Here is a 27323-nt window from a genome sequence, read left to right on the forward strand (position 1 = left end):
GCCTGTAGAAGGTCCTTAAGCCATTAGCAGGACTGGTATCTGCTCCTTCGTGCAAGGAGGAACATAATGAGCACTGCCACAGCCCTACAAAATGACCTCCAGCAAGCCACTGGAGTGAATGTCTCTGACCAAACAATCAGAAACAGACATTGTAAGGGTGGCCTGAGGGCCCAATGTCCTCTAGTGAGCCCCATGCTCACTACCCGGCACCGTGGAGCTCAATTGGCTTTAGCCATTAAACACCAGAATTAGCAGGTGTGCCACTGGCGCCCTGTTCTTTTCACAGATGTGAGCAGGTTCACCCTGAGCACGTGACAGACATGCAAGGGTCTAGAGAAGGTTATGCTGCCTGTAACATTGTTCAGCATGACTGGTTTGGTGGTGGGTCAGTGATGGTCTGGGGAGGCATATCCATAGAGTGAAGTACATACCTCTACAGGCTAGACAATGACACCCTGACTGCCATTAGGTATTGGGACAAAATCCTTGGATGCATTGTCAGACCCTTTGCTGGTGCAGTGGGTCCTCAGTTTCTCCTGGTGCGCGACAATGCTTGGTCTCATGTGGCCAGAGTATGCATCCAGTTCCTGGTGGATGAAAAAATGTATACCACTGAACGGCCCTCACGCTCGTCTGATACAAATAGAACCTAAATCCAATAGAACACCTCTGGGACATTATGTTTTGGGCCATCCGACACGGCCAGGTTGCAGGAGCTCAGTGATGCCCTGGTCCAGATCTGGGAAAGAATACCCCAGGACACCATCCGTCGTCTCATTAGGAGCTTGCCCCGATGCTGTCAGTCATGCATACAAGCACATGGGAGCCATGCAAACTACTAAGTACCGATTTGAGTTTCTGCAGTGAAATTTCAGCAAAATGGACTAGCCTGCTGCATCATTTTTTCACTTTGATTGTCAGGGTGTCTTTGAATTCAGCTCTCTGTAGGTTAATAATTTTCATTTCCATCAAACAATGTGGCATCCTTTTGCTCCTAACACATTACCCAGTCTATATCAGTATAGATATCCAGTATGATATTTTTCCCCACTGAGATCTGATGTGTTTTTAAAGTGTTCCTTTCATTTTTTTGAGCAGTGTATTATAAAGCAGAGCAATGAGAATGCCTTTTGTAAGCAACCTGTTCTGTTTAGTAGCCTATATAGGCTACTAAACAGAACATGAACCGTGGAAGCTCCGGACAAAAAAAGGCAAGCAGAGGACAAAGGGCTAGTAATCCACATTACCTGTAGTCTCCCTGCAGCTGAGCTTCTTCCCATCACTGACTTTTCATGGCTTGTTCTACATAGTTATCTGCGTGGTGGTGGCCATTCTGGTAAAGGTAGGCCTTGCTTTCTCATATCAGAGCTCACCCCTGAGGACTGGTGGGGAAATGATTAAGAAGCAGCAGGAGAGAAGGAGAAGTCACAGATCCACATAATGAATAAAGCACAAGTAGGAAGATGCATGCATTGCAGATCCTTAGCTACAACCTTCTCTTTGGCAACATTGAGCAGCACACTAGCGATATCCTCAAATCTCACTTAACCACTTCTCACCAGCCATATGCATATATGCGGCCTTTCAGCACCGAGAGGCCACATGTATGTGGCCCTAAGAAAACACATCACTGTGCTGAGCACACGCTCCCAGCACAGTACCTCCCGGGTACCAGAAAGCTTTCGGATCATGTGATCGCAGTGAAAGCTAGTCACAGCCATCGAATGTTCGCAATGCCAGCCTCCCGGCATTTAGAACCTCTTTTAGAAAGGCAGGAAAGGGGTGCAGTCACAGGCACCCTGCCTTCGATAATATTACACTGTAGAGATACAGCAATGAGGCCAAAAACAGGAATTTTTTTTGAGACAAAAGGTACTTGAGAAAAAAGGTAGATTTGACAGGCAAAATTTACATCTCTACATGTTCTCTTTAAAGTGGAGTTCCAGCCTGTATTAAAAAAAAAAATAAAAGTCAGCAGCTATAAATACTGTACCTGCTGACTTTTACTTTAAGGACACTTACCTGTCCAGGTATCCTGCGATGTCGGCACCCCTAGCCGATGCATCCATTGGCTTTGGGTGCAGGCGCCAGCATTCTTACTAAGGTAAAAAGAAGTGAAGCCATGCAGCTTCACAGCCTGTTTGCTACTGGGCATGTGCAAGTTGCTCTGCACTTTCTGAATGGTCCTGCTGTCTTCTGGGACCCATGTCTCCCAGAAGACAGCAGGGGGGAAGGAGGAGGGGCCAAAAATTACGTAGATCGCCGTGGGGACCTTACACGGAAGTGAGAGCGGGTACCTGTTTTTGACAAGTATCCGCTCCCCCCTCCCCCTCCCCCTCCCCCTCCCGAAAGCTGCCAAATGTGGCACCGGAGGGAGGAAGCAGATAAGCGGAGCTTCCTTTTTTGGATAGAACTCTGCTTTAAGTCAACAAGTTTGAACTTTTTAAGTTCAAGTCCAAGTTCAAAGTTTATAGTATCTACTGTGTCCATTGCAAAATGCTTAACTCATTATTCTCCCCTAGGGTGGTAGGCCTATGTTAAATTTATGAAAACTATGGAAAGCTTGCATTAAAGCAGCACAGCATGCGTCTATGGATCAAACATAGCAGTAAATAAAACCTGAATAATTTTTCAGAGGTTAGTTCAAAAATCTGTTCGGTAAGATGCTTAGGGGCTGATTTGCTAAAGGCAAATAAGATCTTCACTTTGCAAGGGAAATACACTTTGACAGGCATTTTCCTTTAGCTTACTGAATGTGGAGCAAATAAAATAAAATAATGTGCAAGGTAAATCAAAAACAAATTGCTTGTACAGTGGAAAAATAATTATTTGATCCCCTGTAGATCTTGTGTTTGCCCACTTACAAAGAAATTAAGGGTCTATAATTTTTTATTATAGGTGTATTTTAAATGATAGAGACATAATATCAACAAAAATCCAGAAAAAACACGATACAATTGGTATAAATTGAGTTGCAGTTCAGTGAGTAAAATAAGTATTTTATCCCCAAGCAAAACATAACTTAGTACTTGGTAGAGAAACCCTTGTTGGCAAGCACACAGGTAAGATGTTTTTTGTAGTTGGTTATCAGGTTTGCACACATCTCAGAATGGATTTTGGTTCCCATCTTCTTTATAGACCTTCTCTAAATCCTTAAGATTTCCTTGCTGTCACTTGGCAACTCAAAGTTTCAGCTCCCTCCATACATTTTCTATAGGGTTAAGGTGTGGAGACTGGCTAGGCCACTCCATGACCTTAATGTGCTTCTTTCTGAGCCGCTCCTTTGTTGCCTTGGCGGTATGTTTTGGTCATTGTCATGCTGGAAGGCCCATCCAGGACCCATCTTCAGTGTTCTAAGATTTTTAATTACATGGCCCTGTCCATTGGCCCCTCAATGCGGCAAAGTCGGCCTGTACCTTTAGCAGAGAAAAAGTCCCAAAGCATAATGCTTCCAATGCTTCTGGGCATGCCCAGAAGCGGTTTAGCAGTGAATGCCACGCCTGCACCAGAAGTGACGAGCGGGGCCGGTGCAGGCGCATTGATTCCTGGGAGCGATGACGTTCAGCTCCCAGGAGTCATCGCAAGCCGGAAGTGATGGCGTGGGCCGCGGCCGCCGAGGGAGGAAGTGGAAGGAAGGTGAGTATATTTTCTTCAATATCAAGGTAAGTGACCAAAAAGAAATATTGGGAGCATCCATTTCTTTTTCAGGTTGCCCTTAGCAAGCGGATGGCCCAAAATCGATTTTTTCGATTTTGAGGCAGAAACTCTGCTTTAAGTACAGGATTACAGTACATGGGATGAAAAAGATAACAGAACAAAATAAGGAAAGTAGATTTTAGGAAGGTAAAACTAACTTAAGCAGGGAAATAAGTTAAAAGAAAGTGAGATAACGATATGCATGTGTTGTGTACAATTCCCTCTATCCCCCATCTTGGATTTAGAAACAACTACACATGGGCATAACATACTCAAGCCAGGCTGGTCGGCCCCAAATTGATACCTAGCTGTTCTAAAGTGTCTTTAGGCTAGAAGCCAGGGAAGGCCCAAAATAACATGATCACAGATGATAGGACTAAGAAGGAGAAAATGGTTCTAATCGCACAGTAAAAAAAACAAAAAAACAAACAAGTGCAATACTATTAAGTGATTGAAAGGTAAGCTCACATTATTCCATGTTTTGCTAAACTTTTTCCACAGGTTTTCATAGGTCATTGAAAAATGAATTATTTTATTTTATTTGGCCTTTATTGACAGACTCTAAATATAATTACATTTTATTTATTACAGTACAGATCTCCCACTGATAAAAGGTGCTCTAGTCCATCCATCCATGATTCAGTAAAAAAAGAAACTCTTACCAGATTTTGTAAATGCTTTTCTGTATATGATCCTTGCTTTTCTCTGCATTCTTGGCTTCACTGTGATGCAGTTGCCAAATGCATTTTACCAATCCCTGGACATTTCTGTAACAAAAGATATAAATTATATATACAAAAAAAAGAAGATGCAGAAGAGCTTTGTCTACATAGGCTTTTTCCTAGGTAGACAAGACTTTTTTTTTTTTTTTTAAACATAACTTTGTCTTTAATTAGGTCAAATACATAAAAAAAAAAAAAACAAAAAAAAAAAAAAAAAAACACTGGCTTTCTATGATTTTTATCTTTTTAAGCTAATATAATACAAATATTTCAAAGTAAACGTAATCCTAGACACCCCCCCTTATGACTGTAGCATAATATGTTATATCAGGTTGACAAGTTCTAAGGACAAAAGGTCTTCATTATATATATAGAACAGTCTGAACAGATCCAAGATCCAAACTATACTTAAAGTGGAACTTAAAGTGGAGTTCCACCCTATTTTTATACTTACCTCCATCTTCTCGCTCCGGGTCACCTGAAAAAGAAATGGATAATCGCATATTTTTTTTTTTTTTACTTACCTCGTAGCGAACAAAATATACTTACCTTACTTCCTTCTTCCTCCTTCCTCGGCCGCGGCCCGTCGTCACTTCCTGGCTCTGCAATGATTCCTGGGAGCTGGACGTCATAGCTCCCAGGAATCATTGCGCCTGCACCGGCCCCGACGTCAGTTCCGGGTCGCGCGCGTCATCCCCTTCTAAACAGCTTCTGGGCATGCCCAGAAGCTGTGGAGGGGTGACGCGCGCGACCCGGAAGTGACGTCGGGGCCGGCGCAGAGCATCGTGGGACCACAGAAGGCGGAAGAAGACGCCGAAGAGGACGCGCTGGCTTCAAGCTGCCCACATCTGAGATGGCAGCGCTGGACAAGACGTTTGCAAGGTAAGTATTTCGTCTTGCAGGTAAGTGCAACCCGGGACAGATCAGAGGCTAGCCATTGTGGAATGCACTAGCCCTGACTGTCCCGGGGGTATTAAAAAAAAAAAAAACAAATCCAGGGTGGAACTCCGCTTTAAGTAGAAAATTATTTCCTGCTAGTTTACTTAAGACTGGCCCCTTTTGCAGGTATAGCTATGTGAAACAGTAAAAATAAGTGCCTATACTGTTTAAAATCCAGTAATACACGATCTCACTCTGCTCTGCACATGCTCAATTGCTCTCCATTTTTAACCACCTCAATACTGGGCACTTAAACCCCCTTCCTTCCCAGACCAATTTTCAGCTTTTAGCGCTGTTACATTTTGAATGACAATTGCGCGGTCATGCAACACTGTACCTAAACCAAATTTATGTCATTTTTTCCCCACAAATAGAGCTTTCTTTTGGTTGTATTTGATCACCGCCAGGTTTTTTCTTTTTTGGTGCACAAATAAAAAAAGACCGAAAAGTTTGAAAAAAAAAAAAAGTTTTTTTGTTTAGGTTATAAAATTTTGTAAATAGGTATGTTTTTTCCTGCACTGATGAGCACTGATGACGCCGCACTGACAGGCACTGATGAGGAGACACTGATGGGGTGGCACTGATATGCAGCACTGATGGGCACTGATAGATAGCACTGATATGCAGCACTGATATGTGGCACTGATAGATAGCACTGATATGCAGTATTGGTGGGCACTGATAGGCAGCGCTGATGGGCACTGATAGGCAGCACTAATGGGCACTGATGGGCACTGATAGGTGGCACTGATCGGCACTGATGGGGAGCACTGATAGGCAGCACTGGTGGGCAATAATGGGCACTGGTGGGCGGCACTGATAGATGGCAATAACGGGCACTGGGGGGCAGCACTGATAGATGGCATTGGTGGGCAGCACTAATAGGGGGGCACCACTGGCAGGCTCTCTGAGCCCTGTTTGCCATCCCTGGTGGCCATGGTGGGCATCCCTGGTGGTCATGGGTGGGCATCCCTGGTGGCTCTAGTGGCACCCCCTCCCCCCCAGGGCTGCACTGGTAATCAATCATCTGATTACCAGCACAGACCCCCCCTGTGATCAGTGAGTAATTAGAAATACTCACTGATCACCCCAGCTGCAGAATCGATCCTCTGCTCTTCTCCTCACTGACAGGATCTGTCAGGAGGAGAAGAGAAGAGATCGAAGCCGTTACAACGGCTGTATTGACATTACATGACGGCTGTGATTGGACACAGCCATCATGTGATCAGGAGGGCCAATCACAGGGCCCTCCTGCCGAGGCTTGTTGCTTTGTGTCCTAGGGACACAGGCACATCGGCGGCGCGATCTCTCTCCTTCTGAAGGACGTTCCGGAACGTTCGATCAGAAGGAGGAGACTCCCAAACAGCCGTATATTTACAATGGTCCGGGTGGGAGGTGGTTAAACACTGCTGAATTTGTAGAGGCAGTTTTGCGGACAGCCTTGAAGTGGAATTAAACCCTCCTATCCTTTACAAGTAAGCAGTTTCTGTTTGATCTGCAACTGCCATGGTGCAGCACGTGTGGTCAGTTATGACAGTTTGGTTGAGGACGCAAGCAGATGTGACAGTTCGCAATCCTGGCATTCCAGGAATAGAATTGATTTTTAAACCAATAAATCAGTGAGTTTAGCTCGGTTTTATGATTTACTGCTGTTCAGGGGCTCTGGGATTCAGTAAAACGGCAGCCTCCAGCAAGCAGAAACAGGAGCAATGCTGGAGGCAATTTACAGCACACGCTAATGTTGGCGGCATAATTATTAATATGGAATGTATGTTCATTGCTAAAAAACATTATTTTGTACCAAGTGGTTATGGGTAAAGTTCCGCTTTAAGCCACATTTCAAAAAGATCACAGATGTAATGGACCAAGATTGCTGTAGGGGAAAAAAGGGGAAAGGTTGTGGGAAACACAAAAAAGAGCATTCTACCACAGGTGATACTCATTTCAAACCTACTTTGCGGAAGGGAAGAGGTTCAGAATTCCATTGAAGACATAGGTGAAGTCTGCATGTTTCTGCTCTACCAGGGTCACCAAGGCTTCACAACATGCTGTTCTCACAACCACATCATCACAGCAGCATTTTTCCCAGAGAACATTTAGGGCAGGAGTCTGCAATTAGAACCATCACATAGAAACCATCACACATCTGAAATGTCAATGTATGTGAAAAATCACTTTTGTAGCCTTTGAATTGCTCCAAGAGGGTGCTAAATGCAACAACATTAAGAATCTGTTCACATATTGGCGTCTCCAATCATGGCGATTCTGCCTGCGATCCCGAATCATTGCAACTTGCAGGACGTCCGTGCAATTCGCGTGACTTGTAATGGCACCCCAAATGAGGCGCGATTTTGCCGCAATGGTCGCCCAACGAATCACGGAAAAATAGTGCAAACAGAATCACGGGACGCCTGTTGCATAAAAGAAGTTCTTGTACTGTTTTTTGGGTGACAGGCGTTCCGCAATTCTGTTTACGCAATTTTACCGCGATTCGTTGGGACAATTGCAGCAAAATCGCACCTCGTTTGGAGTGCCATTTCAAGTCAGGGGAAATCGCACAGGTGTCCTGCAATTTTCAATAATTTGGGATCGCAGGTAGAATCGCTGAGAATTCTACCCGCAATCCGTGATGCCAATATGTGAATGGAGCCTTATACTAAAGAATGGAGCAAATGTAAAGATTATAAGCATCTTACAAAACTCGAAATAGATTGTGTGGGCGTAAACTTTTAAGATACACCTAGCATCAAATGTCTTTTTTTTTATCTTAGGTGCATGCATGTTATGTAATGTGTAGTTGTAACACAGGTATTTACTATTTACTATGCCTCACAAAGATCACAACACTCCTACTGACAATGCTTTTATCTTCTGTACTCTCTGATTACAGTGTAATCTTTATTTGGGCATCATCACAAATGTCTATCCTAATTTATTTTTATGGGCTAGCTGGCTGATACTCATTGGCCATAGGTTTTCACAGTGGGGGTTTGCACACTGGGTCCCCGCTGGCAGTCAAATACAGTGACCTCTTGTGGGTTTGACTGTGGGGACACTTGGTCTGGGAGATGCTCTTTGGCAACATGGGAGAGCACTACCTCTTAAATATAAGTTAGATGACTCTGCAAGTGCAGAAATACTGTGTATGATATATAGCATTGTACTATTTTCCTGATATAATTTTTTGTACATGTTTCTTATTGTCTTATATTGTTTTGTAGAATTATCACCCGTTACCCCAGAGGAAGACTAAAAAGCTTAAAGCGGTAGTATCCCGATTTTTGACACTTTTACCTACAGGTAAGCCTATAATAAGGCTTACCTGTAGGTACAAATAATATCTCCTAAACCGGCATGGTTTAGGAGATATTTGCAGTGCATGCAGCCGCTCGCGACCGGTTTTAATAGGAGCGACACAAGTCGCTCCGACTTAGAAAAAGGGTCCTGTACTACTTCGGGGCGACCTGGAGGCGACTTGCATAGACATTCATTTTATGAAGTCCGTGCAAGTCGCGCCGAAGTCGCGCTGCATGCTACTTCACAGGTCGCCTCGAAGTCGGATCCGACATAGTGTGAACGGAGACTTAATGTTTTGTACAATAACATTTTTTTTTTTTTAATAAATACTGTGTTGCTGCATTAACTTCCCATGGGAGAAAATTCTTGCTTCATCACAAATGTCTGGCACATGTCTGACACAGGATCATCTGCTGATCCTCCTGCATTTACAAAGTGACAATGTCGCAATCGGATTACTGGGGAACTGGTGACTGAAGAAATGCTTCCTCCTGCCTGCAGCACAGATTGCATCATCTCAGCTTAGACAAAGTTGCATGAGTGGAGTTTAAGGACTTGTATTTATTGATAAAATGAACCACAAATATACTGTTGCTGTCAATCGTAACATGTCACAAATTCATTCAAACAGATAAAAAATTATTAACCAGATCTGAAGAGAACAGAAATATGAGAAGCGAAGATTGCTAGAAAAACATTAACAATTACATAGATAATACAGCTACAATATAATCATTTCACTGAACTCAATAGGTTGAATGGGTAATAAATTCCTCTTTCTACATTAAAGCGGGAAAAAAATTAAATAAATAACACCGGCATATAAGAGCTCATACTTAAAAGTGCCAGGATAAAGCACTGTTTTAGTTCTCCCGTCATTCCACTGCACTCTGTGAATTTTAAGCAGGGACTTTTGAATGGGGAAACTTAAGCACCCTCACCCCACAAATGCAGTGTGTGGTGCCTGAGTAAACCTACCTACAGGCAGATCCAGGCAGTGCCACATGGAAGGAGGGTCATGTATACTTAACAGCCATGTCACAGTCCTGACAATCAGTGGCTGAAACAACATTCTGCAATGTTTTTACAGACAAGGAAACCATGCCCATTGTAATGGTTTTGTTGGTAGCGAGCAGTTGTCAGTGTCAGAACTGCTAATCTGCAATGGCCCTATGTCTGTACAAACAATTGAGGAAAATTTGTATTTTCACCGGATTTTTCTGAGGTTCTTGGCGGTATGTAGAACATAGCTATAAGTATTTCTTGACAGGCTTCTCTACCCCATAAATGTTTCCCAGTAAAGGGAGTTCTATTGGTTTTACATCCACTTGCAGTCAGAGCAGGTTTCCTAATGCACCATTGATTAGAATACTTTATGACCCATGCGTTAACAGCTTCTTCCACATGTTGGTTTAGCCCCATAGAGCTTATTTATTGGTATTACACCCTGACCCATTAACTGAATTAAACTGACATCAGTGGATATTACTGTAATCAGTTATCAGTAGCCCATACTCAACTTTGCTTTACCTGTAAAGGGTAAAATAGCAGACAAGAAGCATGTTCAAAAGACATGTTGGAGGTTCTGTTAACATCTTAATTTTCAGGATTTTCTGAATTTTTATTTAAGCAGACACACCACAATTAAACATGCAGACCAGGCATTACTCACTTGTCTCTGACTCATATTTTCTGTGCTATGGGTTTACCTAAACAACTGGCAATTGTCTGAAAACCTTAAAGTGATAATGGTAGCCTACTAGCAACACTGAAAAGCAGGCAACTAGATATAACAACACATACTTCTATATAGTTTGCAAGGTTTCCAAACGTCACTTCTGCCAATAAGATTGGCTTTTGCCTTGCCATCTGATAGATGGGGTGTTCAGGCCTCATAGCTAAATATGAGATTTACTTAATTGGGTTTATGGGCTCCTGACACTCCTTGACATGTCTAAAGACAATTACTAGTTGTGTGCTTCCTTTTAAATTAGCCTAGTGCTATCTTATATATGCACTCCAATACGGAGTGAGGTTGTAAAGCATGGCGATGGACCCCAGAGATGGGGCACACATGAAATCACCAGGGATCTGAATGTCTCACCTGGTAAGTGAGATCATAGACTATAAGGGTCCGGTGATAACTTCTAAGAGAGACAGTATGTCATTGCATGAATGAATGACGAGGGTTACCAAATACAGTCTATATATGCATGTTGTTGGCTGACATGGATATCTCTTGGCCCCGCCCAGTGCACACGGAAGAGCGGGAGGGATTTGTGGAAGTATAAATTTGTGCCTGGTGAAAGATGGACCTTGTTTTGAGGAAGGGAGTGTGTCTTCCGAAACACATTAGTGGTCCTAATACAGGGACATGTCCCTTTCCAGATGTGGTGGACTCATTCCATTCTATTTTTGCTCTTCATGTCTGTGAGTATGTTTTTGGCATTTTAATAAACATTTTAAAGGTGTCCAAGGGTAATCATCCACTAGGTGCTTGCACCTCCTTTTTTTTTCATGTCACAAAGTAATCCACACTAACATTCTTTGTGTTAATGAACTGCAAAGGTGGGTACATGGCCTAAGGCAAGATTGTAACTTCCTGTTAGTCTGAAAGATGAGCACATATTTTTTATATATATATATATATATATATATATATATATATATATATATATATATATATATATATATATATATATACATACATACACACACACACACACACACACACACGACACACGTTAACTATTTGGATTTGAGCTCCGATATATCTTCTCTATTTCTTTTGCACATTGCATGTCAGTGACCCGACCCGAGTCTGTAGCGCTCCTCCAACTGTGTTTGTCTATAGATATACATATTGGCACTATATGTTCATTAAAGTATACGACTAGCAAGTATTTGCCATTTTGCACAGTAGGGATTACTTTTACTGGCCAGTTTGAACAGTAATGTCATAGATCTGAGTCATATATCTGAATCATAAAAACAATGCATTTATGAAAAAGTTTACTAAAAATATGTAAAGGTGCATATTAATGTGCAAATGATTATTTCAGAAAAGTCTAACGCCGCCACCTCTACACACCTGACCAGACTGCCAGCAAATTAAGTGCTTTTCCTATTTGGCTTTACGTATGGGCCATCCCCCTTCTCTCTAATCCAGCTAGTGAATTTGTGTGTGAGAACACGGCCCCCCCCCTTTTTTGGGGTGACTTTTGCCTGATGGTTGATACTCCCTTCCCCTACTTGAATTTAAAATACGCTGATTTAAAGTGGTTGCTACCTTTCAAACCCCTTTCACTGGCAGCACCTCTGTTTTTCCCAGGGATAATTCACTGATTAAGTGTTTTTTTTATAAACGATGCCTCTAAATACTTTTTTTGCAGCTACATTCAGGCCAGTCATGTGACTCCCAGCTGCTCTGCTACTCCAATCCAGGGCTACAGCGGGAGGGGCCGAGATCTCCCTTCGACGTCAGCCGGGGAGGTCACATGGCCACTTGGCTCCTCCCACTCACTAACTAGGGTGCCTAGGACGCAACGCGTTTGGGGAATAGGAGCCATACCCTTGAATGTCTTCCTGCAGCCACTGCTAACTACTAGAAGCACGCTGGGATGGAGCTTTTTAGCCTATGTACTGGCACGGTTTAGAGCCATATATGCGAGTTCCCATCTCATATTTTACTTGTTTTTAATAAAGTATATACAGAAGTGGAGGATATACTGAAGATTTCTTAACACTATATGCTGAAAGGAGCACAAGAACTGCGGCTCTGGAGCAGCTCATGACTGTATAACATTGTTTAAATTTTTTTGGACACTGACTTATTTTATTGGACACATTGTTTATCGTTTAATCATTTTTTACACTTTGTATTTTTTGGTCATTACATATCACAATGCAATTTTTGTTACCATTTGCGCTGAGGTTTGTGTTATAGATAAGGGAGTGAAACACTTATTAGTGCGAGCAGCAGTTGGGGTATTTATTGCTAATTGGGCGAGTTTATTATTGATAATAAGGTGAGAAAGGGCTGCGCTGGTTTATTTTGTTATTTTGGTTAATAAATATTGTTGATTTTACTTCACTTTTGCTTTTGTATAAAATCATATTTTTTTTGTTTTTGGCACACTAAAATCCCCTTTCTCCCCATACCTATCTCTTTCTGAGATTTGGGTTGACCTCATTCTTTGCCATAAAAATAAATGTATTGCATTATCTTGTAACAAAATCAGGATTCACAAATTCTGAGTGCCATATGTGACAAACGGGGCTTTATAATTTTAGTGAAAAATAAAAAGTCTCGTAGTCTATTTAAAAAAGATTCATGTCTTGGTGAACAATGACTGCATGTGTATTATAAATCAGGAAAATGACTCATTAGCTAAAGTGTATCTAAAGCCAAAACTATTTTTAGTTTTGGAATTTGGTATAGCATGGTTAGAACCTGTGTGGTCTTTATTGCCATTTGTGTCCCTGCTTGGGAGATGCACTCCTTCTGTATTCAGATGACCAATGTCTTCTGAATAGAAAATTATGGGATATACATTTTACAGTTTTCACTGGAACAAGAGAGGAACTGTTGCAAGGGGAACACTAGTGACCACAACCATTAAGACATGTTTTGCCTTTTGGTACACTTTAAAACAGTTTAGACTATAGGCAATCTGACATTGGACTATTTAGAAAGAGATTTAAGATTTAAGACCTTAGGATCCTTTAGAAAAACAGCAGTATGGCCTTCCAAAAAAAAAAAAAAAAACCGCACAGCGTTATAATATGGCATCAAAATGCTAGTGGTTAGACTGCTTGTGCCACATCTCTTTTGGACTATGCAAAATAAGGTTTACCCCAAATGTTTGGGAGTTTTTGGCACTTTATATTTATTTAGTTATGCAAGTAGAGCAATATTTGCACTTTTTATTTATGTAACAATTTACATTTTTAAATACGTAAAAATAAAATATATCGTTTCTTTTTCAAATATTTCTCTTCTTGCATAACTAAATATAAATGGACAAAAAAAGTCCCAAACATTCAGGGGAAAGCATCTTTTGCATAGCCTTACAATATAGAAATCTGCTTAGGGCATTGCTGGCTTTAGGGCTAGCTAGTGGAGTGCTTTAAAAACGGACAAGTAAAAAAAATAAAAAAATTGGCCACCTTGTGCCTGCCTCTTCTTTAAATATAGATTTTTACAGACTTTTCCCTGCTGCGTTAAGCACACAGAACTCAGTAGCACATTGCTGACTGCAGACTCTATACAGTGCCCTGAATTTTAAGAATGGGGCTCAAAGTGCAGGCCCCCCAGTGTGAAGCAACACTGTGGAATTTGGCATTTATGTTTTTTTTAATGTGTACAGTGCTTTTTCATTGAATAAATAGCAGCTTTACAACTTCTAATTATAATCATCAAAGCCCAAAATTGATATGATCTACATGTGTTTACTTGCTTGCTTTTTCCAAACTGCACTTTTTTTAGTCTATAATTATCAGAAGAGAAAAAAAAAAAAACAATGTAGTATAAAATGGAAGTATAAAAGCCCGGATCAGTTGAAGTTGTTTTCTGTTACAATAAAAGGAAAATGGAAAATGGAACAGGCCATAATTGCATTAAAAAAGGATATACTACAGAAAAGAACAGGTCATCATCACATACAAAAAAGGATGTACTAGATCTAAGTTTTTTTTCTTGGAACACGATTGAAATCTTTTCTGCAACCCAAAGGATATTATTCTTACCTGATTTGACGATTGTCTTATAATGGCCAAGGAAACATTTTCTTTAAGCACAGAAGCAATTAAATGACCGACAGCCTGCAATAAAAAGGACAAGAAATACTTATCTCCTGTTAACACAAATATAAAGCAAACTGCACTGTAATATCTGCAGAAAATGTACTTTTAACAGCAAATTACACCTTGCAGGTATTTTTGTGTCATACAATATAATGATTGTGAGGTACTGGCTGGCAGTATAGTAGATAGTGTAAATGAGTCAACTAGGTTTCTCACCTACATATGGTGAGGGGCTCCAGGGTTTATGCTTGATAAAGTTGGAAAAAGTTTTCTAAGATTCTTAAATCCTATTCTGTGTCCTGGAGCTGAATGCTTTGTAGAACTTTGGGTGGGAAAAACTGATAGGCTGGTAGAACAGTTCAATAAACTGATCAGCTGGTAGAACAGCTCAATAGTACCCTAAAATGTATGCTAAAAAAAGTGGCTAAAGACAGAAAAGATTGGAACTACCCATTACCATACCAGAAAAGACTAGGACTACCTATTATCATACCAAAAAAATAAAAATATACTGAATTTCCCTTTTAAGAATCATACTCCTCTAGGTGGATACAGTATCGGTACGATGCTGCATCGGTCCCCCCGCCTGCTCCAAGAATAAGAACCGAGCAATAAAACACCACTGATCCCTCAGTTCTCAGAGCTTTGTCAGCAGAAAGCTGGTGGAGCATTGGGCTGTGGAGGTGGGCGAGAGCAACTGGCTTAGCTTCTCAGCGGCTCGCAGCCTGACTTCTGGTGCCCCCTTTATAGCTTATGTAGGCTACTGCTGTGGCACTGTCCAACTGCACCCTGACTGACCTAGCAGAAGCGAGGTCCATTATTGTAAAGCTAATTAGATGGCTCTCAGTTCCAAAGGGTTGATGGAAATTTTCAAATCCTGTGGGGGTCCCCTGGACAGTCAAAGAATTGTAAATTCAGCCCCAGAGTTTAGGGTGGCATCTGTTAGCACCACCTTTCAGGGCATATGAAGGAAAGCCTTTTACAAATCCAGACTGTGTGATGACTGGTGACTGTTGAATTGGAAAATTGATTATCCAGCCAAAAGATTTAAAGAACTGAATTGTCCATGAAAGTTGGCAGACAAGGTTGTGGCTGAAGAGTCCTTCAGTAAGAGATCATCCAAGTAACCTGTGATGGGAATGCCCTGGGTTCGCAGAATAGCCAGAAGCAGGGCCAGCACTTTTTTGAACACTTGGGGTGCAGAGGAAAGCCTGAATAGTAGTGCTACATTTTGGAAGTGTTGGGCTCCCACAGGAAAACATAGAAAGCATTGATGTGAGGAGAAGATGGTAATAGGTGTCTTGAATGTCAACTGATGACAGAAATTCCCTTTGTCTGGGACAAACAAAGACAGATCACGTTGATTTCATCTGGTATTATGGTACACAGCAAAATCTGTTTACAGATTTTTTGTCAAGTATTAGAGGGATACCTCCATTTGGTCTCACGGTCTGAGTAGAAACTTTGAAATTGTTGTTTGAAAGGAATGGGTAAAACCGCTACTTGTACCTGAAGTTGGTGTAAGTCAGTCATTAAATCTGCCTTCTTTTGTTTTGAAGCTGGCAGACTAAAAGGAAAAAAGCAAGAAGGGGCAAAGATAGAAATTATTTTGTATCTCTCTGAAATAACAGATTGGACCAAGAGGTCCAGGACAACATAGATCCAGACTGGCGCAAATGCCAACAGATGTCCCTCCATTCTGAAGAGTGGTGGTTCCCCTTCACTGTGAGGAGAGATTCTGGGCAGGCTTGGTGTACTTGGGAGTCCAAGGCTTGTGACAAAAGGAGATTGTAAACCTTGGTTTGGAAGTTAATGCCTGGGGAGAGTGAAAAGATCTGCTGAGCAGAAGTTGTACTCATAGGAGGAGTAAGAGACCCAGGATTTTTCTTCTGGGACAGGAGTACTCTACCCTAGTGATTTCCTCAATGGGTTTCCCCAAAATACGTGTTCACTGTGAAAAGGCATGCATAGTATAAATCAGAGCAGGTTTTTAACCACAAAATCCTACGCATATGTACAAAGATAAGGGACATTCCAGAGACCTGTCGAATTACATTCTCTAGAGCAGCGGTCCCCAACCTTTTTGGCATCAGGGACCACCTTTGATGTAGCCAATTTTTCCAGGGACCGGGGGGGGGGGAAACCTTTACATCACAGTTCCCCCTTTAAAGCAGTCCCGCAGTCCCAAGGTGACTGCACTGTAATGATTATAATTCAGTGTTCTTTATATCACAGTGCCCCTTGCAGTCATGCTCCCCCCCCCCCCGCCAATCAGTGTGCCCCTTGCAGTCAGGGCCTTCCCTCCTCCCCATCACAGTGCCCCTTGCAGTCATGTCCCCCCCTCCCCATTACAGTGCCCCTTGCAGTCATGGCCACTCGCTTATTAACAGGCCACAAACCGGCACCGGCCCACAGCCTGGAGGTATGGGACCCCTGCTCTAGAGAATAAACCCAAAACGAAAATGCTGAGGGCATCAGCAGTAATTGTTCTATGAGAGTAGGGTCCTCAAAGACATCCTGGTCCCTAATAATGTGTCTTGTCCAGTAAGCAAATCATCTGGCAAATAGGAATGGCAACAATAGCCAGCTACAGGGCATGATCTACAAAAGGCAAAGAAGGGCTTTAAAGGGCATGTGTAGCAATGTTGGCCTCTGGAAACCAAAGGATCTCAAAGTGCCAAGAGTTTTCCAAAGAATTTAGACAAAGTGGCATACAAATCTGCATTTTTCAGACAGGCTGCATACTGCATGCCTGAGTGGGAACTAAAGCAAGAGAAGGAGAGTGGTGTCAAATTAGGACATTGCTCCAGGACAAGGGAACCGCTATCACCCTGAGCAGTTGTCTGAGCTTCCTGTAGGATGCGTTCTATTTGGCTCGTTTGTCCCAGCTTCCTTGTGCCTGTGATCTCCCATTACTAAGTGAGGGAATCCTCATTGGGGTCGTAGGTCAGATTGGATGGAGTTTTAAGTGTCCACATACAGGAGGCTCGAAAACCTAGGTGCTGATCGTGCTGCTGTGGCTGTGTCTCTGTAGAAGATGGTAACAGGAGTACATCAGCCTTTGTCACCATGGAAATTGGGCCAGGTCCCTCCATAAGCATGGCAACAGCTGGATCCCTTTGTCACCAAAACAGAGAGGTTACCTCCAACACTGCTCCATGCAGAAACATGTCCTTGGCCCAATTCCTTCACTATGGGAACAGATCCCTCTATCAGAATAGCAAGGGCCAGATCTCTTCATCACTATGGGAACTGGGCAGATCGTGATGGACCCATGTCTTCAACTAGATCTCTCCTTTTCCATGAAGTATACACATAATTCAGTCCCCATGGATATGAGGCCAAATATTTAATTATAGGACAGAGTTAACAATCCCTCCTTCACCATGGCAATCCCTCTGTCAGCATTGTATAGGACAGATCCTTCTATTGTCATAGCAATGGGGAGATTATCCCCAAAGCATTGGCAGTGGAACCAATCTTTGGGCCAATTCCTTCCTTGCCATGGCAACAAAGCCAGATCATGACATCACCATGGCAACAAGGCCAGATCCTGCTGTCCGTATGGAAACAAGGTCAGTCTTTCCATCACCATGGCTCCTGGGTATCCATTGCAGAGGGAACAGATTTCTTGTTTATCATTTAATTTTTTTTTTTCAGTGATGACTTGGTTCCACACATTATAACCTTAGGTGTTTCTAGTTTACCCAACTTATTATACATTGTTCCTTTTTATTTATTTATTTTTATTTTTTTTTGGGGGGGGGGAGACCATAGACCTTTAATTTGGCAGCAGATTTGGATACATATATTTTTATTTCCCTGTTTGTTTTTTTAAATAAATATAAAAAAACTGCTTTTCCTGTCATTTCTCCCACTGCAATGTTTAGGTAATTTGCATACCCCCATAAATTTTCCTTCACAATATTTAACAAAATCTGCTGATGAAAATAACATCACATTAGTGCAACTTTTATGTAATGTAGAGGAATTGTAAAGCTTAAAGTGAACTTACGCTTGTGATAAGGGAGCAGAGGTGGGGTCAAGCCACGCTGTCTGTGTCTATTGACACAGGCAGCGTGGCTTGGTATCGAGCCTGAATAGGAAGAAGCTTTTTATGGTGGCACACCGAAAAGAGGAGGAGCAAGGAGCGCCAAAGGGGGACCGGAGAAGAGACGTTTAGGCTGCACTGAGCAATTCTTTTGGCAAGTATAAAATGTTTGTTATTTTTTTATTTTTTATGTGTTTACAAAGTATATGTGTATAACCTATTTTTGTGCAGGGAAATGTAAGAATGCCTGTCAAGATTTGTTTGCTGTCTGTGTCCCTGCAACTTAAGTTTACCCTGTTTATCCTGATGAGTAACGGCGACAACTATCTAGAATGGGAGTCACCCTGGTTTTGTAGGGACTTTCTCCTACTTCTTGTTGTATCTCCTGAACAGGAAATGAAGGAAAATCCCCTAGGCCACAGACCATAAAAAATCAACCGATAGGAGTTATAACTATTCCCAACTCTCAAGGTCCATGCATAACGGCTTAAAAATCGTGTTTAGTGTTCTGCCTGTAGGAGCAGCGAAATGTTATCCTATGTGTCCATGCACATATTTTAATTTCAGCGTTTAGAGGCAGGAAAAAAAAAAACCCTTCTGGTTTGCATTACTGATTGGAGCTTTCTGGCAGAAAAAGTGCTAAACTCTCCTAAGCTTTGTACAAATATGCTCCACATAAGCATTCTTTTTCTGCCAAGGGAACTGGCATTTTTTAAGCCCAGTGTGAAAGTAGCCTAAAACTTCAACAATATACATGCATACACTATAGCAGTGATGGCGAACCTTGGCACCCCGGATGTTTTGGAACTACATTTCCCATAGAGCTTAACTACACTGCAGAGTGCATGAGCATCATGGGAAATGTAGTTCCAAAACATCTGGGGTGCCAAGGTTTGCCATCACAGGCCTAGGCCTATAAGAAGATTGCCAAGACCCTGAAACTGAGCTGCAGCACGGTGACAAAGACCATACAGCGGTTTAACAGGACAGGTTCCACTCAGAACAGACCTCGCCATGGTCAAGCAAGGAAGTTGAGTGCACGTGCTCCAAAACCTCTAGGGTGCCAAGGTTCGCCATTACTGCACTATAGCAACAGGTAAATACTGTATAAGCAATAAAGGAAACATAACAGTGGCAAAAATTCGAACTCTGATTTCCAGGGGAAAAAATTAAATTCTCTACTCCCATAACCAAATAGGTATAATGAAGAAAAAGCACTAAATAAAATACATACCTGAGTCTGAATAAGTGAGTTTGGAAACTCTAATCTTTTCTTCAAATCTTCTGACATTTTCGGATGGTACTAAAAAAATAAAACAAAGTACATGCTTTTGTTAAATGTCAAATAATGCAGATGAAAAAATGGACAGCTGATAAAGGTATCCAAACAAGCTGCTTAACAGAAGCATTTGTCAATTAAACTGTAAGGATAATAGTTAGATCAAAAGTAAGCTGGGTGTGTTCATGAGGCGCATGAAGAAGGAAACACTCCCTCTCCAAGCGCTTATCTAATAGTAGCAGTATGGGTGTTTTCGCTTTCATGTAAGTTGCTAGCTGACAACAGAGGAGTTAATAAGCAGAGACAATCCGCTGGCCACAAGGTGTGGATGTGAACCAAACTCATGTCACTTACTGAACAGTATGTTTGAAGCAAAAGCTGCTGGCTTGCCAAATTGCATGCAAGAGAACAGGAATTCTATCAAATGTGAGTTACTTATTCAAATGTATTCACTGCAAAAATTATATATGGCAACTATGTATGGGAAATATTCAATCTAAAAAGGTTTATGCATGCTCTTTCATTTTTTTATTTTTTTCTACATTTCTAGGAGTGTGAAAATATTCCTCTGAATTCTATTTTAAAGATAAATTTTGCCTGAGTAGAAAAGGCTTTCCTTGCATTTCTGGCTGGCACTCTCTCATCCTAAAGCTGGCATAGATCGTAATTTTCAATGAACGCATGTCAAAAAAGGAAGTGTCCTCAAGGTGTATTTCAGCCATATTTCCTCCATTCTTTGAATTTTAAAATGTAACATTTTTTAAATCTAATCTTTAAAAGAAGTGCTCTAGGTTTGTATAAAAACCATGCCCTGCACTGGGTATTTAAATAACCAGTTTTAAATAAATTACTTTAAATATGATTTTATTTATTACATTTTTTCCTAACATAATTTTCCTAGATTTTACCCCCTTCCTGACCAGGGGTTTTTTTGCGATTTTTTACTGCGTGACTTTAACAGGCAATTGCGCGGTTGTGTGACGCTGTACCTAAACGAATTTCACGTCCTTTTTTACCCACAAACAGAGCTTTCTTTTGGTGGTATTTGATCACCTGTGCGATTTTTTGATCATGCGCTATAAACAAAAAAAGAGCGTAAACAATATTTTTAACTTTTTTTTAATATGAAATTCCCCCAAAAAAAAAAAAATTTAAAAATCAAAATTTTTTTAACATTTTCGGCCAATTTGTTTTATGCTACATATGTTTGGTAAAAAAAAAAAAAAAATTGCAAAAAGCGTATTTTGATTGGTTTGTGCAAAAGTTATCGCGTTTACTAACAAAGGGAAAGATTTTTGTCATTTTTGGTGTTTTTTTTTTAACGTGTAATGGCGGCGATCTGCGATTTTTTTTGCGGTACTGCGACATTGCGGCGGACAGATCGGACCCTTGACTGACATTTTTGACACTTTTGGGGGTACCAGTGACATTACTGCAGTAATCAGTGCTATACATATGCACTGTTACTGTAAAAATGACACTGGCAGGGAAGGGGTTAACTGTATTGGAGAGGGAGGGGTTAAGTGTGTCCTAGGTGCGTGTTTCTAACTGTGATGGGACAGGTCTCCTATTGTAAAAACAGAGATCAATGGTTCTACACTTTTACACAGGGGAGAATGACAGGCGGCTTGTTTACATAAGCCGCCCGCCTTTCTCCTGCTCTACCGACGATCGTAGTGTGACCAGCGGACATCGGGTCCGCCGGTCACACGCCTGGACTCCTCTGTGAACGAGCCGAGGCGGGCACGCACCTCAGTGGGCGCGCGCTCGCCCGCTATTGGCTCAAACCCCGGTGACAGGCTAGCGATGTAGATCTACGTCACTCTGCCTGGCCGGGGCTGACTGCCGCAGTAAATATACTGTGCGTAGTCGGCAAGCGGTTAACAGAGCATTTTTTCCTTCTTTTTTTTTTTTATTCATCTTCTTTGCTGTATGAAAAGCATTGAGAGGAACAAGCAAATAATTCAGTATAAAGTTGATAGCCAATGTACAGTAACCCCAATGCAAGCATTCTTTGGAGATCCACAATTAGATGTGTATACAGTTGGTTGCCAGTCCACTTCAGTGTAAAAAAATACACTGCCCAGCAAAAAAAAAAAGTTGCCACCTGGAATTACCTAAGCAACTAACTAAACTAAGCATGTAGTAACTATCCTATTGGATAGTTACTGCATGTGCCCAAAGAATTAGGGTCAGCTGACTACCTGAATGACCAGGTTATTCAATCAATGATTTTTTCTTCCCGATGGCACGGGCATATTCCGAGATGACAATGCCAGGATTCATTGGGCTCAAATTGTGAAAGTAGGAGCAGTAGGTGGGCAAAACGCGTTGACGCACTTCCGGTACGGCTCTGACGCATCGTCATTTCCGGCTACACTTCCTGGATCGGCCGTGAACAGCGGCGTTCACAAGAATTTGTATATTAAACACTGCTCATTTTTTAACCCCGTTTGTGGGTATGTTTTCTCCACTTGGAGGATTCTAATTAATTATTTTAAAACGTACTACACCATATGCGGCCGTTCTTTGTCAATTTGGGGTACATGAAGGTGATTAGGACCAGCTCTATATAAGGAAATACCTGGTACTACACAGCATCCTACAGGAGAATTCCATGTGCAATATCTTGATCTCAAGCCATTTATATCTGCAGTTCTGGTGAGTGGGGAACCGAGAGGGGTCACCGTCACCTGGAGCACCTTATATATATTTTATAATTTCTGCACTGGAGCACTTTGGATTTTATTGATCACTTTAATGAAAGGACTTTATTTATTTATTTAAATTGATTTACACACTTGCATATATTTATAGAACTATTTGCACATTATAAATATCAATGTTTTAGAGTTTTTGTATATATGCTAGCGCTGTTTTAATTTTACTACCTATCTAAGTTTTTACTTAGCGCAACAGCAGCTGCATCACATTTTGATTACACATTTTAATTTATCACTTTTATTCCTTGATAAAAAGCACGGGTTTAAATTAATATTTTTATAATCAAATTGTGAAAAGAGTGGCTCAGGGAGCATGAAACATCATGTTCACACATGAATTGGCCACCACAGAGTCCAGAACCTAACCCCATTGAGAATCTTTGGGATGTGCTGGAAAAGGCTTTGCACAGTGGCCCGACTCTCCCATCATTTGGTGATAAATGAATGCAACACTGGACGGAAATAAATCTTGTGACATTGCAGAAGCTTATCGAAACAATGCCACAGTGAATGCACGCCGTAATCAAAGCTAAAGGCTGTCCAACAAAATATTAGAGTGTGTGACCTTTTTTTTGGTGGGGACTTATTTTTGGCCGGGCAGTGTAGGTAATGATCTATCCATACATAGTCTGCTATTGTGCTAGTTTGCAGGTTTTGCTAATGTCTATCTAGTGCAGGGGTGTCAAACTCAGTTTTATCGTGGGCCACATCAGCATTATGGTTGCCCCCGTAGAGCCAGTTGTATCTGTAAGACTATTTATTGGAAACTAGTCAGACAGAACACCATGGCAGAATCATGTTCTGTCTGAGCAGCCTCCAATATTGTTTCTTGTGGATAATCCAAGTGGTGTGCAATCCTCCTTTTGAACTGGCATAGAATTGTATTATTCGTATATTAATTAGAAGTAGATGTTCAGAGCCCCTTCCCCCTTACATTAGGTATCAAGAGCCACCCCACCATCAGAAGTCAAAAGTCCTTCACCCTCCTTTACATCACAGTGCACCCACATATGCTGCTGCCAAGAAGAAGCATGGGGCAGAGCTGAGCAGCAGAATGTGCAGGGTCTGAAGCAGGACCAGAGGAAGGCTGAAGTCAGCTGCCAGAGTCTGCTGAATGCTGAGACCAGGGGAAGCGGAGACAAAGTGGTTTTGGGGTTTCACAGAGAGGAGCTGGATCTGTAAGAAGAGTTCTGTCACCCTCTCTGCTGCCGACTGCAGAGGCAGAGGGGTGGTGGGTTCAAAGATGAGTCTCTCCTCATCTGCACAGAGAAGTACAGAATCTGTTGAAGGAGTTCTTTCCTCCTCTCTGCTGTCGACTGCTGAGACAATGTAGGGGATCAGAAACAAGGGGGGTGCCCCAATTGCAGGAAAGGTGCGAGGACCACATGAAATGGCCTAAAGGGCAAAATTTTGACCGCAGGCCTTGTGTTTGACACGTGTGATCTAGTGTGATTAGACCTAAAACTGTAATGCAAGTGTGCCCCATCTAGTAGCTGGGTTCATTTACTCTAAGGCAACACTGACATACAGTATCTCACAAAAGTGAGTACACCCCTCACATTTTTGTAAATATTTTATTATATCTTTTCATGTGACAACACGGAAGAAATGACACTTTGCTACAATGTAAAATAGTACAGCTTGTATAACAGTGTAAATTTGATGTCCCCTCAAAATAACTCAACACACAGCCATTAATGTCTAAACCGCTGGCAACAAAAGAAAAAAAAACATTTTTACTTAGGGGTGTACTCCCCCTAAGTAAAAATGTCCAAATTGGGCCCAATATGCCATTTTTCCTCCCCAATGTCATGTGACTCCTTAGTGTTACAAGGTCTCAAGTGTGAATGGGGAGCAAGTGTGTTAAATTTGGCGTTATCGCTCTCACTCTCTCATGCTGGTCACTGGAAGTTCAACATGGCACCTCATGGCAAAGAACTCTCGGAGGATCGGAAAAAAAGAATTGTTGCTTAACATAAAGATGGCCTAGGCCAGTGATGGCGAACCTTGGCACCCCAGATGTTTTGGAACTACATTTCCCATGATGCTCAACTACACTGCAGAGTGCACGAGCATCATGGGAAATGTAGTTCCAAAACATCTGGGGTGCCAAGGTTCGCCATCACAGGCCTAGGCCTATAAGAAGATTGCCAAGACCCTGAAACTGAGCTGCAGAACGGTGGCCAAGACCATACAGCGGTTTAACAGGACATGTTCCACTCAGAACAGGCCTCGCCATGGTCAAGCAAGGAAGTTGAGTGCACGTGCTCAGCGTCATATTCAGAGGTTGTCTTTGGGAAATAGACATATGAGTGCTGCCAGCATTGCTGCAGAGGTCGAAGGGGTGTGTGGGGGGGGGGTCAGCCTGTCAGTGCTCAGACCATACCACACTGCATCAAATTGGTCTGCATGGCTGTCATCCCAGAAGGTAGCCTCTTCAAAAGATACACAAGAAAGCCCACAAACAGTTTGCTGAAGACAAGCAGAGTAAGGACATGGATTACTGGAACCATGTCCTATGGTCTGATGAGACCAAGATAAACTTATTTGGTTCAAATGGTGTCAAGTGTGTGTGGTGGCAAACAGGTGAGGAGTACAAAGACAAGTTTGTCTTGCCTACAGTCAAGCAAGGTGGTGGGAGCATCATGTTCTGGGGCTGCATGAGTGCTGCCGGCACTGGGGAGCTACAGTTCTTTGAGGGAACCATGAATGCCAACATGTACTGTGATATACTGAAGCAGAGCATGATCCCCTCTCTTCAGGGACTGGGCCGCAGGGCAGTATTCCAACATGATAAGGAACCCAAACACACCTACAAGACGACCACTGCCTTGCTAAAGAAGCTGAGGGTAAAGGTGATGGACTGGCCAAGCATGTCTCCTGACCTAAACCCTATTGAGCATCTGTGGGGCATCCTCAAACTGAAGGTGGAGGAGCACAAGGTCTCTAACATCCACCAGCTTGGTGATGTCATCATGGAGGAGTGAAAGAGGACTCCAGTGGCAACCTGTGAAGCTCTGGTGAAGTCCATGCCCAAGAGGGTTAGGGCAGTGCTGAAAAAATAATGGTGGCCACACAAAATATTGACACTTTGGGCCCAATTTGGACATTTTTACTTAGGGGTGTACCTTTGTTGCCAGCCGTTTACACATTAATGGCTGTGTGTTGAGTTATTTTGAGAGACAGCAAATTTACACTGTTATACACAGGGCTCGACAATTCCCGGCGCCAGGTCGCATTGACGACTAGAAACTTAGCCCGGGCGCCTAGGATTTCAGTCATCTGCTGTCAGGCATCGGGACGCCGCTCTGTGATGCAGAGATTTGAAATCCCCGCGGCTCCTATCCATAATTCTCTGTGTCCTGACAAGGCATTTTAATTGGTCAGGACCGTCACATGGACGGCGCTGACCAATCAGAACCGGCTGCCTCTTCTCCACTTTCAGCACATCCATAGGACGCACTGCTCGACTTCTGCCACTGTCAGCCCTCCTCGTTGCGGTCACCCTGGCACACATCCATCTGACACCAGGTAAGAGTGCTGGGTCCGCGGCTCAGCGGTGTGTGAGGTGGGGAAATGGTGCACCAGGTCTTGGCTCTGCACTGAATTTCATGTGTCAGCCGCTCCCCATCCCACTGCTCCAGCCTGCCTGTGCTTCACTGCATCCTCAGCCCCTGGGGGAGGTGGGAATGCAGACTGAGCCCATCCTGCCGTGGCTAAGGGAAGGGAACCACCTACAATTAGTTGGGGGGCACAGTTTACCTTTTATTGGCCAGGTGTGGGAGCCCCCCCCATAGACAAGTGTGTGGGGGAGCAGAGCAGGCCATTTTCTGAGTGTATAGGAGGAAGGTGGAGGTGGGGGAATGCCACACTTCTGGAGAATTCTTCTGTACACACCATAGAGCTGTACATATACACATCTGCCTGAGACTTTCACTCTCTCCCACCCTCTATCTCCCTCCCTCTCACCCCCCCCCCACCTCCCCTTCTTTCTTTCTGCGCGGGGCAGCTTTTTTTAAAAAAAACTGGCTCCTAACTTTTTTAGCTGGCTCCTAGATTCAAAGAAAATTTGTCAACCCCTGGTTATATAAGCTTTATACTCACTAATTTACATTGTAGTAAACATGTCAAACTTACCTGCACTGTGAAGTGGATTTGCACAGAGAAGCCCAGATCTTCCTCATTTGGAGTCACTCCTGGCCCCTTCCACCAGCCGAGTGCGCCCACAGCAAGCAGCTTGCTATGGGGGCACCCGAGCCGAGCCGCTGCTCTTTGTGTCCATTCAGACACGGAGCTGCAATTTGCACTGCCCCTCTCTCTCCTCATTGGCCCACTGCCTTTGATTGACAGGGCCATTGGCTCCCACTGCCATGTATCAGCAAATCAGGAAGGAGAGTCTCGGACAGCCAAATCTCTCCTGCAACATCGCTGGATCGCGATGGGGCTCAGGTATGTATTGGGGGGGGGGGGGCTTATGCATAGAATGATAAAAAAAAACCTTATGACTTTTCAACCACTTTAAAAAATGTAACCTGTTCCAAATTACATACAAATTAAACTTAACTCCTTTACTACCGCTTGCAGCCGCTCCTGGGCGAATCGCCGTACATTTACAGGGTCTGATCTGTCCGCCGCAATGTCGCAGTCCCGCAAAAAAAAATGCAAATCGCCACCATTACTAGTAAAAAAAAAAAAAAAATCAATAAAAATGACATAAATCTTTCCTGTTAGTAGGCGCGATAACTTTTGCGCAAACCAATCAAAATACACTTATTGCGATTTTATTTTACCAAAAATATGTAGCAGAAAAC

At 42.5% G+C, this 27323-nt stretch overlaps 2 protein-coding genes across 2 annotated transcripts in view; one reads left to right on the plus strand and one right to left on the minus strand.

The window, feature by feature from the left end:
* FOCAD (focadhesin) overlaps positions 1-27323 on the minus strand; it is a 333165-nt gene that overhangs the window by 292422 nt on the left and 13420 nt on the right. The window contains exons 2-5 of the mRNA XM_082243972.1: positions 19745-19813; positions 14403-14477; positions 7312-7466; positions 4359-4463 (exon numbers count right to left, since the gene is read on the minus strand). Of these exons, the coding sequence (XP_082100098.1) occupies positions 4359-4463; positions 7312-7466; positions 14403-14477; positions 19745-19801 (392 nt within the window). The 5' untranslated portion in view covers positions 19802-19813. The remainder of the gene's footprint in view (positions 1-4358; positions 4464-7311; positions 7467-14402; positions 14478-19744; positions 19814-27323) is intronic.
* The window catches only part of MLLT3 (MLLT3 super elongation complex subunit), a 462813-nt gene continuing 455594 nt past the window's right edge, over positions 20105-27323 (plus strand). Inside the window, exon 1 of the mRNA XM_082243975.1 lies at positions 20105-20215. The gene's annotated coding sequence lies outside the window, so the exon portion shown is untranslated. The remainder of the gene's footprint in view (positions 20216-27323) is intronic.

Source organism: Pelophylax lessonae (genome assembly GCF_965119305.1).
Source record: "Pelophylax lessonae genome assembly, chromosome: 1".
NCBI classification, from domain to species: Eukaryota; Metazoa; Chordata; class Amphibia; order Anura; family Ranidae; genus Pelophylax; species Pelophylax lessonae.